A 13,862-nucleotide genomic window follows, 5' to 3' on the forward strand; every position below is an offset into this window, starting at 1 on the left:
CCTTCAGCCCCCCACTTTTTTCCAAAACCGTAAAAATTACCATATGATTGTGATTTTTTGCATGGTCAGCCCCCCCCCCCACTTTGAAAACCGTTCCGCAGCCCCTGTAAGATGATAACAATGAGTTTTAAGATATGATGAAAGTTGGGGATGATAGTGATGAGAATGGTTGTGATTATGATAATTATGATGACGGTGGTGATGATAATGATAATGGTGAGTGATGTTGATGAAAATGAATAATTGTGTTGATGGTTTTAATGACAATGATAAACTTGTGATTACATCATACAATACATGCATGTTTGTATGGTGGCAGACTTCATCATGTTCAAATCCTTTGGACCATCAAATGCAAAATAGGGAGATAAAGATTAGTTAGTATCTGTGCCATGTGAAAAGTGGAACATATATCTGTGGTCCATATATATTTTACCTAGCTAGATTTACCTGGTTAATTAAACTCAGTACATTTATCTCAGAACAGAAACTATGGGAGATATTGAATTGATTCTCAAAACGGGTTTATTATCAGTCCTCTTGAATATTTCATGAATATATACAAATAATAATTTGCACTCTTGGAAGACATTTTAATGTGCGCTTTATACATGTACATGATCTATAACTATAGGTTAAGGTAGAAAAAACAAAGAACAAATGGTAAAATGTATAAATCATGTGAATCTCAACATGACATATTTCTAATATGAATATACATTAGTTTGCAAATAGCTTGATGAAGACACACAAATCCACAGAAATATAATTTTCATATTCCAAGTTGTACTTTGTCTCTCACCCCAAAGATTTAATCAGACTAAAAGTGCAATAACTCTGCCTATTAAAGAAGAAATCACATACATTAAATGATAAACCAAAGTAGAAGTAATTTTCATAATAAATATTTTTTTTGTCATATGCTGAATTTCCAATAAGTTAATTACATCAATTTCTTAATCCTAAGATATGCAGAGTTGAAATATATTTCAAATTTTCTTGCAAAAGAAGTTCCTAATTAAACCCTTTACTTACTAACAAAGCTTGATATCAAAATTCTTACATGAAGGTGTTGGTTCCATATTTTTTTTCAACAAAATATACAAATCTCCTTCATCAATAACATATATTTGCCAATCAATTATAACAATCCAGTCATTCATTATGCCTTTTTAATTTTCAGAAAAAGCAGGATGTATCAGAATGGTACTAAATTTTCATATCAAATAATATTGAAGAAATAAAATATGGTATGACGAGCAAGACTTAAAAGATGTATACAAATAAATCCATTGTTAAAACAAGGAATCATGAGTTGTGAATAATTTATATTTGGGAAGCTTTCATAAGCCCAGGACTAGCCTATAATCTTGGCAGAGTCTGATGCTGTTAAGTGCAACGTCGGCAATATATCTAATGTGGAAGACTATGCTCGGCAGCCACTGCCTAATACACTCGTCTCATGTTGGTTCTTTTTGTATTTTAGTGACGATTGTCTGGTGGCAAGTTTTTGTAATGAAAAAAAGGCAGCAAATCTTTGTCGATAAACAACAAGAACTAACACAACGAGTGTATAGGCAGTGGCTATTTTGAAGCCGCATCAGATGTATTGCTGACGTTTTGAGCAACAGCATCGGACTCGTAACGGCAAGGACAAGTATCAGTAGTAACCTAACAATGCCATGGGAACCTATGGAACAGTTATTTGTGATGAACAAACATGTGTACAGTACATAACAATTATTCAGGTTTTTTTTTTACCTTCTCTTGATATGCAAATTTACCTAAAACCAAAATGTTTCTTGTATTTAATGCTATGGCAAGAAAAAAAACCTCTTTGGAGGCTGATGTTTTGAGATGAACAGTATACCAAGAACTTATCTTAACCCTGTTTTAACCCTAACTAGGCCGGGCTTTTTTGGCTGTTCTGTGGCCGGGGGGGGGGGTTGATTCAACCCCCCCTGAGATCTCGGCCGCCGATCGCGCGAGCGCCGCACAAATTTGCACACTGGTAGTGTGCGATGTAATCTACAAGGCTGTATGGTAAAATTTTCCAAAATAATGAGATTTCATTTTATATGAATTAATCATGCTAATTTATGCATATATCATACTTTTTGCTCTAATTCACTAAATAAAGCTCCTAGAATTCTAATTTTTGGTAAAAATATTCTTTGTAGCATTCTTAACAATGGCAATTGAAAAAAACTTCGGTTTGGAAATCAATTTCTTATGTATTTTATTGTTTTATGAATTTCTTATGTATTTCTATGTTTTTCAACCTTTTGTTTTTCTTTGTTTTTTTCACCAGATTTATTGCACAACCTTTTTGAAGCATAATTATGCTAAAATCAATTGCTTTCAGCTGTTTAAAGTAAAAATAATCATATCTTTATGAATAAGATGAGAAAACTCAATTTGCATTGACTTTGTACACAAAATCACGTTTTGGAACAATTTTTGGTCAGACATGCACTTACAAAATGTTGCGTAATTTCGGAACCGCGTACACGGGCATTGTAAATTTGGTCTTAAAAGATGCGCGAGACTTAAAAGTATAAACTCTGCGAGTGACGCGGTCAAAGAAATTCGTGCGGCGGAATGATCGCAGAAAATGTTGAGGGGGGGTTGATTCAAACCCCCCCCCCCCCCGGCCATTTTAGGGTTAAGATGGGGAACTGATTAAGCTACCCTAAATGTGATAATTTTTAAACATAATTTTTTTCTGCTAAGTTTTCATGACATTTTTCTATAACATTGGGTGCATATTTTGAGAAATTTTTAGTTTGTGTGGTGTACGATTCCCGACTATCACAATATTTTGTGATACCTGTCACAGAAAAAGAGCTCTTTCTCTCAACAAGGTTGACTTTCATTTATAATTTTTTGTTGTTGCATTGCATGCCAGCAGCTCCCCCATCTGTCATGTGATAGAATTTCAATAAAATGCAATTTTCTTGAAAAATTATACAAACATGCAATATATTTCCAGATGCATTATTAAAAACACAAGAGACATAATTTTTGTCATCATGAACCATTGAAAACTTATAAATTATGGAAATTATATCACATGAAAAATGGGACAGTTGCTCATAAGTGGCATCACATGATTAACAAATTTCTAACACCTGTTTGCTCTGTAAAACTCTGTAATACATTATTTGATGGATTTTCATCAAACTTTCTTCTTCAATATGATTATATGGTATCCCAGCTAACACAAATTGATTTCAGAATGTTCAAAAACTTTGTCAACACTTTAAGATGTTTTGAAAAGATTATCTGAACAATATGAAAACATTTTTGTGTTTGCTGTGTACAATTCACATTGAGTTTTAAAGAATCTTTCTCAAACTCATTGCTCACTAAGTCTTCTTGAATTGAACTCTAATTTCTTTAAAGAAATGAACTAGAAGTGGTATTTGTGTGTACCAAAGGGACTCATTATGGTGTGAACCATATGAGGCGGTCGTCCCGTATATGTCCTGTTTTCAGACCTTTGGTCAATGGCTGGACAGTAGCAGTGAATTTATAATTCTGTAGAACAGTGATGTTAGGAGGCTGAGCGCATGTCCCATTCCTGATGTAGTCGGGTATTTCTAGTTGATTGATGTCCTCTGTGAAGTAACCACGGACAGAGAAAAACTCCTGATGGAGGCAAATAGATGGTAGATTGTTATAAATATATTCAGGGAGAAAATATGATTTTTTTTATGAGGGATTCGTATTATAATTCTTAGTCTCGTTACTATAAACCATTTGTATCATCATTGTTAATGTTGCTTTTAATATCATCATGATTAGCCTTATCATTAGCATCATAATCATACTTGCATTAGGATTATGATGATGAGAATAAAAATGAGTTATGAAAATTTTGACTATAATTATAACTCATAATAATTGACATCATCACCATATACTATCATCTTCATCACTACTGCTGCCTCTGTCATTATCATCATCATCATCACCACACCCATTTAAATCCCCATCATCATTACCTTTTCAGCATTGTAAACTGCTATTAGACTAGTGTAGATAGGCCAGCGAGGATCTCTCACAAATTTAGTTTGGTTGACTGCATCACTACTGAATTGAATGAACCCCCATCTAAAGCGATAAAACAATTGGCGAGAAAAAAAACCACAACTTTATAATACATATGCTCTGTAAACATATAACCAAACAGAGATTCTTGAAATAGAAAAAGTTCAAGCATAATGTACAGACAGGCTAATGGTAGAAAGTTTTGGAATTTCTTTCTTTTTTAAAACAATCTTGTGTTTTTGATAAATTCATCACTACACAAAGATTATTTGGAACAATGATAATCCTCAATGATTATTAATCTTGTATTACAACAGCAATTGTAGTTCAATCTCAGGCATCTCCCTTCACTATGAAGTGCTATCATCTTAGCCCTCTAAAGCAGTTCTTGCAAAACTAACACTTATAGTGTCTTAAAGACCTTTATCACAATAAAAAAAGAAAGCCCTTCAACCCACATCCACACTAACATACTATAACATAATTCAGCTTACTACACTTTTCAGGCTTCATCTACTTATTTTCAGACCAAAGAAAACGTATTTCTGTGAATGTCCACTTCTACATAGTTTTCATGGTTTAATCAATTCTCAATGGCATCCTTGATAAATATAATGAAGTGTAAACAAAGTATTTTCTACCTTTCAGGAAGGTGCATGTTGATGGCATCCTGGGAAGACCATACCCAGTTGTCTTCTTGAAGCCCAGGTACCTGTTGATGTGATCAATCATCCAAAGTTTGCATGTCCACATTATCATTTTAATAATCAATATACAAGTACATGTATCCTGATCCTTTATACTACACTTTGGCGCACCAAAAAGGTAGGACGTTAAATGGAGGTCCGGTGTAGAGAGTCACCACCTTGGCAGGTTAAGAACCCACTGCACTATTCGTATGAGACTAGGGGAAAACCCCGGTGTAGTGGTCCACCTGCACTCCCCCCAATCAGTTATATCGGGAGGAGAGACCTGTGGGTCATAGTGATTCAGTTCGCTTTTCGCCTCCCAGGCACAGGTGACACCAAACAAACAATAATAATAATGGCAGGTTTGGTAGAATGTTTTGTGCACAAAACTCCAAAATTTCTCCATTATGTCTCAAGGTGCATCTCGTCTCCTTAGCGAAGATATATCATGGGAAAAGGTACTTGACACAGCATAAGTTGAGTTCACAAGAAGACAAGCACCTATCTTCCAAGAAGAAGGAAATATGAAAGTTTGTGTTCAAAACATACTTCTAAACGTGCCTTTTGTTATCAGCACAGAAAGTAAATTGAGACTTTTCAAACTTTCATAAATTCTTTTTTTTTTCATTTTGTAACCAATATGGATTGAACTTTTTAAAATTGTTTTCCTCTATCCTATTCTTTAATGAAGAATATTATAGGTTCATGACTCCTACTTGTATAAAAAAGCTTCATGATAAAATCCTCCTCCCCAAGTATTTGCATTCCAGGATAGATGCCTATAATCAATGCTGTGATTCATTTAGGACAAGAAAATATATCATTATTTATCAATCTATACAGGTGAGGTCATTTACCTTTTCATAGTGTCCATCAACATTTTTGACGTGCCATTCCACTCTGTGTAATAAAAAAGGCAAGATCAATGAAATTTCAACAAATAAGATATAAATGGATTTTTCAGTGTTGTTTATTTGGAAAAAGAGTAAGCTGTATTTAATATTAAAAAAACAACCAATCATTGAGAAGAATGTATGTTAAAGAAGTCCTTATTAAAATCTACTTTAGTGTAGGTGAAAAGGTAATGGGCCCAAATTCTGAAAAAAGTAGACTTGAGAATAACTTAAATTATGTTGTTATCTATACTTAAAAATGACACAATAATGACTTAGTTTGAACTTAAGTATTTTTTATTTAATATTTCATCTTATATACTTATTAATCTACAAATCATTCACATATCCAGGCGGCATTCTTTTTTCAATCTGTACATCCAACTTTAAATGATTTTTCAAGCTCTAACCAATATCTACTAGCACCAAGCTTTATAATTGACTATATGGATGATTTTTATAACTCATTCATGTGTATTCAATTGGATTCATAACCAACTGTAGGATTGATTGCTAAGCTTTGTGTTAAAGGAAAGATATATGTACTTATATATTCTTTGGTCTAACTTCATTGATGCTTATAAGTATGAAATTACAATAAAAAATGATTAATGATTATATAAAAAAATCTTATAATTCTGTACATAAACCCCCAAAATGAACAATAATTGAAACAGCTTAATAACTTACCTGCTGAAATTGATTCTCCATTGATCTCCATGCTTTGGGGGAGCTTTCGCTTCACTGTCATCGGTTACAAGACTGTGTAGAGGCAGTGCTAATTCCACAGTCCAGTACTTATCTTTCCAAAAACAAAAAAAATATTCAACACTTGGCAGGAAATATGAAATATATATGTAGTCCTACAGGTAACTAACTCGGGAGTCGGGACAGCCTGTATGTAGCAGATTATCATTATTAGTTTATTTATTAAATTTTTTAACTTATTATTTTTTTTTTGGGGGGGGCGGGCTTAACAAATGGTTAAGTTTAAGAAAAAGTTTAGAAACATTGTATTGATTGACATGATCCTATTCTGACCAAAGCAATGATGCATTATACCCTGGGGAGCAATTTATTAGCATCTTGTCAGGGATTTTAATCACAAATTTTACTTGAAGTCAATCAGATGAAAGGACTATGAGGCATAAGATAGTTGTGAGTAAAGTGTTATACATATAGTTCATTTATTTAGTTCATTCATTTATTTCTTCAAAAACATTCACACATGGTAGTTAAATAAACAAGTGGAATGCCTCTGGCGGTCTCACCTGCATCACGCATTTCAATATAGCAGAAGTGCTGACTTTGAAAACTACTATAAAATAATTATTCACAAAAAACACCATTCATATAATGATACAATACTACGTTCATTGATATTTGACCTTGATCATGTGACCTAAAACTTGTCAGTGATACTTGATTACCCCTATATCCACATTTTATACACTATATCTATATACTTTGAAGGTTATGACAGCAATTTAATAATTACCTCTAAAATGGCTTAAGTTCAATTACCTAAAATGACCTTTGACTTACATCATGTGACCTGAAACTCGCACAAGATGTTCAGTGATACTTGGTTACTCTTATGTCCACGTTTTATGAACTAGACCAATTCACTTACACGGATATGATGGTAATTCAACAAATACCCTCAACATGGCCAAAGTTCATTGACCTTAAATGACCTTTGACCTTGGTCATGTGACCTGAAACTTGGATGGGATCTTCAAAGATACTTGATTACTCTTATGTCCAAGTTTCATGAACCAGATCCATAAACTTTCAAAGTTATGATGGTAATTCAACAGATACCCACAATTTGGCCAAAGTTCATTGACCCTAAGTGACCTTTGACCTTAGTCATGTGACGTGAAACTTAAGCAGGATGTTCAGTAATACTTGATTAATTTTATATCCAAGTTTCATGAACTAGGTCTATATATTTTCTGAGTTATGATGGCATTTCAAAAACTTAACCTTAGGTTAAGATTTAGATGTTGATTCCCCCAACATGGTCTAAGTTCATTGACCCTAAATGACCTTTGACCTTGGTCATGTGACCTGAATCTAAGGCAGGGTGTTTAGTAATACTTAATTAACCTTATGGCCAAGTTTCATGAACTAGGTCCATATACTTTCTAAGTTATGCTGTCATTTCAAAAACTTAACCTTCGGTTAAGATTTGGTGTTGATGCTGCCGCCGCCGTCGGAAAAGCGGCGCCTATAGACTCACTCTGCTTCGCAGGTGAGACAAAATGATAATAAAATAAATGGCAAGATAAAAAAAAATAGATTGTCAGTGCTAAACATACATTGAGGTTGTTACATAAATAATATAATTTACATTACAGAGTAGGATTCTGGAGACAAAATTTACACAAAATTTCACATTTTGAAAGAAAGAAGATACCTTAAAAAAGCTAGGCTTGTATGTACATGTAGTCCATATACAAATCGCTTCATATGATACTGCAATGGTATCAAGATACATGATACATGTTGAAATATAATGTTATTAAGTGGAATTTTGCCATTCATAAATCATAGTTTTATCAAATCAACCCTGGAAAAATTGTCAATAAAATATCACTTTACTCTGAATGAAAGACACTTCAATTTGATTTGCCACATGAGAAAAATTAAATAAGCTATGTACAATTGTTATCTTCTATTTCCTTTAAATCAAATCAATTTATCATAAAGAAAACATTTACATAATACCTCAAAACAAGAAAAGGCAATACATGGATGTTAGGTAATAGTTCAGGGGTAGAAAAAAATAGATTATGGTAAACCTGTCCATAAATTCTAGACTACACAATCGAGACATGGAAAATGATCTTCATGAACAGGTGGTCTTTGTTAACATGTTCCTGTAATTCATGTTTCTATGGGGAATACATTCAAAAGAAAATTCAACTGGTGGACATTAGAGGAGATTCAAATATATTACCTTCATGTAAAGGATCATTTATTGGTCCATTAACAAAGATGGCACTTTGAAGTCCAGTCATCTCAAAGCTACTGTTTGCAAACCCACCATTGAGGTAGGGCTGGTATGGTAGAAAGAATGAACAAAAGAAAGAAAGATAGGAAGGAAAAAGAAGAAAGAAAAAGAAAAACAATATGTAAAAGGAAATGAAGAATATAAATGCAAAGAATTAAGATAGGGATGAAAGAGAGGGGGGAAATTACAGAATCAGAGAAAGAGGGGGAAAATAAAAATTAAGATAATAGAGAGGGTATTTATATTTGGCTATTAATAGGAATAAATGAGAACATTAAAGATAATGAATTAATAAAATATTAAACAACTCACACCTATAAAAGATATATCATATAGAACATCAATACTCAACATATATGTCCATTTCATTGAAGAGATATGAAATAAAATGGAATAAAACATAAAGGAAATCATACCAACTTACTTTATTCAAGATGAGATCCCATGTGGTATTTATAGCATTGATTTCGAATTCCTTATACCTGCAACAATTGAGATATTATAACCAAAACCAATTGAATATATAATAACTGTAACTGCTGTAAATACATGATTATCTAATATAAAGTCAAGTAGGCAGTGTCCTCATTCTAAGAACATTTATCAACATTCAAAAATATATATCAAAGCTTCACAAAATAAGTTTGTGAAAGAACAGGCAGGATCATAATGGGAGCATCAGCATCCTATTTTTTTTTCTTCTTAAATTTGAATGTAAATATAGATATTTTGGTAAATGAATATTCATTGTTATTTCAACACTCTGCAATAGAATGGAGAAATTCTTTATTATCAGATGAATTCAGATTGAAAAATGTGAAATTCATGAAGATCATCTACTCATTAATATTATGTACAGGCAATGTTGTGTGTCTCACTGTTACAGAAAATGAAACACATTATTAAAGTTTCACTTCACATCCAATTGTGATCATTCTCATTGATAATACTTCTTTGGTTTAACTATATCAATCAAATCAACTTTATATATAGGGGAACTTGGATTTCTTGTTTGATTAAAATTCTTACCAGTGCGTACTGCCATCTGGATCAGTAAATACCTGTATAGATGATAATAAAAAAAATCAAATTATCAATATCAAGACAGTTCTCGGCTAAAATACTCCACAGGGAGTGGAGATTGTGCACAAATTGTATGAAGCCAAGTAAAAATCCAATGAGGGTGGGAATAATATTTATAATTATATAAAGCACTTTTTAATGGATATGTTGTTCCAAAGCAGAACTCATAAAGGTTTTATCTTTAATATTCCATGAGTTCTTACATTTAATCCTTATCAATATAAGAACACTATTAAATGTTTAAGTATTCATTTCTTTAAAAACACAAGATTCAAGATAATTCATTGTCATGTAAAAATATTTAAAAAATTGTTTTCGGACATAGTATAGGTGGAAAGTCTTCACACCTCATAATTGCTACTTTTATTTTGTTGGCATATTCAACAAGAATGTGTCATTGTAGTTAATTGGAAGTGCTTACCTCGAAATCATTGTCTTTAAACACTGCAAAATAATACATATAGAAAATAAATCATGAGAAAGATACTTAAGTATATGATGAGAATTATGCTCAGTTTTACACACTACTTGATATATTGATAAAATGCTAATGTCTTGTACTAAGCCAGACAGTATTTTTCTATACCGTATTTAAAATTTAAGACTTTGTAAAGGTGCCTTACATATTTTTCAAAATTAATGCCACTGGTTCAAATCATGTTATTCTCAGCATACGATTTGAAAACAGTTTAAACAATAAAATTTCTCAGACTTGAACCAATATGTTAATTAAAGTCACTATGACTACTTAAAAGATAAAAGTTTTGTAATCTCACATGAAGAAGACATTTTTTTTTATGCTTAGACTTTGTAACAATTTAGCTTCATACAGAAATAGAAGCCTGCCAAAATTCATGGTATGCCATGGGTCAATGAAAATCAGAACTTACCAACAGAGTCATGCTTTGTTTGGTTAGCGAAGACATCTTTCTCTTGTAAATATGCTCCAATATAAAGGTACTTGTAGTCCCATCTCATCTTTACCCAAGTGTCAAATCTAGGCTTTGGAAATTTTTCACCTTGGATGTCTGTATCAATTCAAAGAAAAAAAAATTTGATGGGGTTTTTTAATTGCATTCAAAACTATTAATTCATTAAAAATGCCCCTCTGCCGATTCCTTAAAAAATAAAATTTTATTCATAATAAAAGGATGGTCCCATAAAAGTGATAAAAAAAAGGTAAATATTAATCAAACAAAACACTGATGATTAATTTCAAATGTAATGAGAGAAAATAATTGTGTTGTATCATTTATTAATTTTGCATTATTTGGTGAGAGGGGAATGGATGCATGTTTGCCTTCATGAATGTGCAATAATTTAAGCTTTTCAGCTGACAAAATATAGGTAAACCATTGAGAATTACACTAAGCTAGATATGTCTAGCAGACAGCACACACCCTACAAGTACATTCAGTGTATGAAAATGGTTGATTAAAACAAAAGATCAAAATTCAAAGTTAAATCATTCCTAGATATATATAAACCCCTCAAAAAAAGTTTGGAAATCTGAGTTTGGCCATTAATTTTTCCCAACTCCCAATTTTACACAATGTATATTTGACATCATTATTAAATAATAAAATAGTAAATAATTATTATTGTAATAATAATTATTTTTATTTACAATATTTAAATTTCATTATTTAATAAAACATTTTTATTCTAAAACGGCACATCGTAATACAGCTCATCAAAGCTACGTACATGTACGTCATACCAAAGCGGGTTCAAGGGTCAAGCCTATCGTATTGCAGTGTTTACCACTCCTAGTAGTAGTACCAATGAGGTCCAAACATTAACATGTATGGACCTCATACATGTAGGCGACTTTGTCGTGAAAACAGGTTTGTAATTCCTGCGCCAAAGTATTTAGTGATATTACTCACTAAATACAAGTTGTATGCTGGTCTGTTTATGATTGATTAAAATATTGCCCATGACATGTTATCCTATACTAGTCCTACTTTGAATGTAATAAAATAAAGGGAAACTTACATTTGAGTCCTGTTTTTTTTCCAGCTTTTCTTGGCAGTCGGTTTGGTCATCGAGTGCAATCGAAGCGGTACGAAGCTGATTTTCAGATCACGTGATACGCGTACTCGTCACCTGATTGGTTGGTTATCCTTTCTCAAAGACGTCAATAATTATACATTTTATTATAAAATGTATAAAGAATATTGTATGATATTTTATGCACCTCTACAATTAAAAGATACCTTGTGATATTAATTTCATGCCTGACGTAATAAGCGCTATTTAACAAAATATTTATAAAAAATTTATTTAAAAAAACCCACCTTGAACACAGTGCAAAAAACCAAACGATTTGGCTGCGTTGTTAACAACTATCGTAAGGGGCGCTCTATTTATAGATAAAAAAGAATGTGCAGCTGTCTACCGCGACAAGGCTAGTTGCAAGAGTTGGGACCAGACCGTGGGAAATTTACAGAAAATACAACAAAAGAACTGGTGAGTACCGATTAAACATTATTAATTTAATTAGTAGAATACATTAACTTAGTATAGAGTAAAACAATTTTGTGATATTAATGCTTAGTTCGAAGCTAGGGCGGCCCAAATGCGTGTGAGAGGAGTCCCAGTTTCTTAACACAGGTAAGTATAATATAGGGGTCCTAGACTCTCTAGAGTGGTGTTTACAATATGGATACATGACATCGGTCTGGTAAGAAACCTCTCATTTTTCTTATTTCTTGGAAGTTGGGGGAAACTATCATACCTTTATACACATTAGGTGTATAATTATTAATAAGGTATGCAATTTAATAAAATTTAGTATATAAAATAGGACCACTACTCACTAGTTCTAATGTTAAATATGAAGGGAATTCCGTTCTTGTTTATTTCTCCACAGTCCCATAGGCTGCCTTGTAGGCTCCGTGATCAAATGACAATATCAAAATCATAAAGAAATATGATCACGGAGTCCTCTAGGGCTAGGCTAGGCAGACGGTACGTGAATTAAACTACCGTACCGGCCGGCCCGCCGGTCGCGTCGCGTCGCTTACCAATGAATGTATCAGATCGTGTCACTTCTTTCCACGCATTGTCATCGAGTCTCCCGTCGATGTTGATTTTCTCACCATTTTTTAGGGCATATACAATATAGGACTTAGGTATGGGCAGGCTTTCACAATCTATTCCATGGCATGATTTGATGGATTGTAAAATAAATGCAACGCAGATACTGCAAAACAACTTCATCCCGAGCCGAGCGAATTTTATTTTAAGAGTGGACTTCGTCACGTCATGTGATCAATTTCCAGGTCAGGTGATATCGTATGTTGTCAGGTGGTTCTCAAAGATAGAGCCGCAAAATGTTGGTATCCCAATTTTGAGAGCAAGTGTCGCCCGGGAGTGTCGCGACGCCGCGTGCCCCCGCGTGACTTTTCATGAGACAATTTAATGCCGAAAATGGCTCATTATACTTTTGGTACAAAGTCTATGTGAGATGAAATTCCTAAAAGCATTTAATTGTTCATTCTACATGTATTTGGTCTGTTTAACAAACATAAATAAGAACTTCTGAAAACAAACAAAATTTTTCGCTTCTGCAATTTTTCTTTGTGGAAACCTTTAAATAAGATTTAAAAGATGACATTTGGAAAAAAAAATTAAAATTTGAGCTGAAATTGGGTGAATATATGCAAATAGTGTTTTCACGATTAAATTCGCATGCTTTAATAATAAAAGAAAACAATTATACTGGCTTGTAGTTTATGTGGTAAAGAATGTGCGCGCCAAATTTCGACGCAATCGCGCGAAAGGCGGCTGAGATTAGAAGGGGGGTTATCATGCCCCCGCCCCCCCCCCCCCAGTCCCCAATACATCTTAAACACCCCATTCCTTATAGGGTTAATGGACAAGCGTGATTGATGACGAACATTTTCGTCCAATCAAAATGGCGACAAAAAGCCTACAAATTGTCAGATCTGACAACTTTCCTTGGTTTTGATTGGCTGAGAGGCATTGTTACTATGGTCGGATGAAATATAAGATGTCGGATAAAGTGTCCGACAAGTCCTTTCTTGAAACGCTCCTCAGTAGGCGGGATCGAGATGGAATTACATGAAATTATTTCCACCGTTTTTTAGCAAACTTATT

General features: G+C 33.2%; 1 protein-coding gene across 2 annotated transcripts; it reads right to left on the reverse strand.

The window, feature by feature from the left end:
* Nucleotides 1–507: 507 nt before the first annotated feature.
* LOC129264910 (uncharacterized) lies at nucleotides 508–13,132 on the reverse strand. 2 transcript variants are annotated; one of them, XR_010294082.1, is made up of 12 exons: nucleotides 12,767–13,132; nucleotides 10,628–10,765; nucleotides 10,159–10,181; nucleotides 9,684–9,715; nucleotides 9,079–9,136; nucleotides 8,601–8,700; nucleotides 6,326–6,437; nucleotides 5,600–5,642; nucleotides 4,695–4,765; nucleotides 4,008–4,116; nucleotides 2,656–3,651; nucleotides 508–1,903 (listed from the first exon to the last, which is right to left on the reverse strand). XR_010294082.1 is itself a non-coding variant. In XM_064101995.1 (11 exons), the coding sequence occupies exons 1-11, from the start codon at nucleotides 12,960–12,962 to the stop codon at nucleotides 3,448–3,450; spliced, it is 1,086 nt and encodes a 361-aa protein (XP_063958065.1). In that variant the 5' UTR covers nucleotides 12,963–13,132; the 3' UTR covers nucleotides 508–3,447. The 2 variants fall into 2 exon arrangements, 1 of the variants encoding a protein (XP_063958065.1); XM_064101995.1 differs by having other exon boundaries at nucleotides 508–3,651.
* Nucleotides 13,133–13,862: the final 730 nt, after the last annotated feature.

Source organism: Lytechinus pictus, chromosome 7 (assembly GCF_037042905.1).
Source record: "Lytechinus pictus isolate F3 Inbred chromosome 7, Lp3.0, whole genome shotgun sequence".
NCBI classification, from domain to species: domain Eukaryota; kingdom Metazoa; phylum Echinodermata; class Echinoidea; order Temnopleuroida; family Toxopneustidae; genus Lytechinus; species Lytechinus pictus.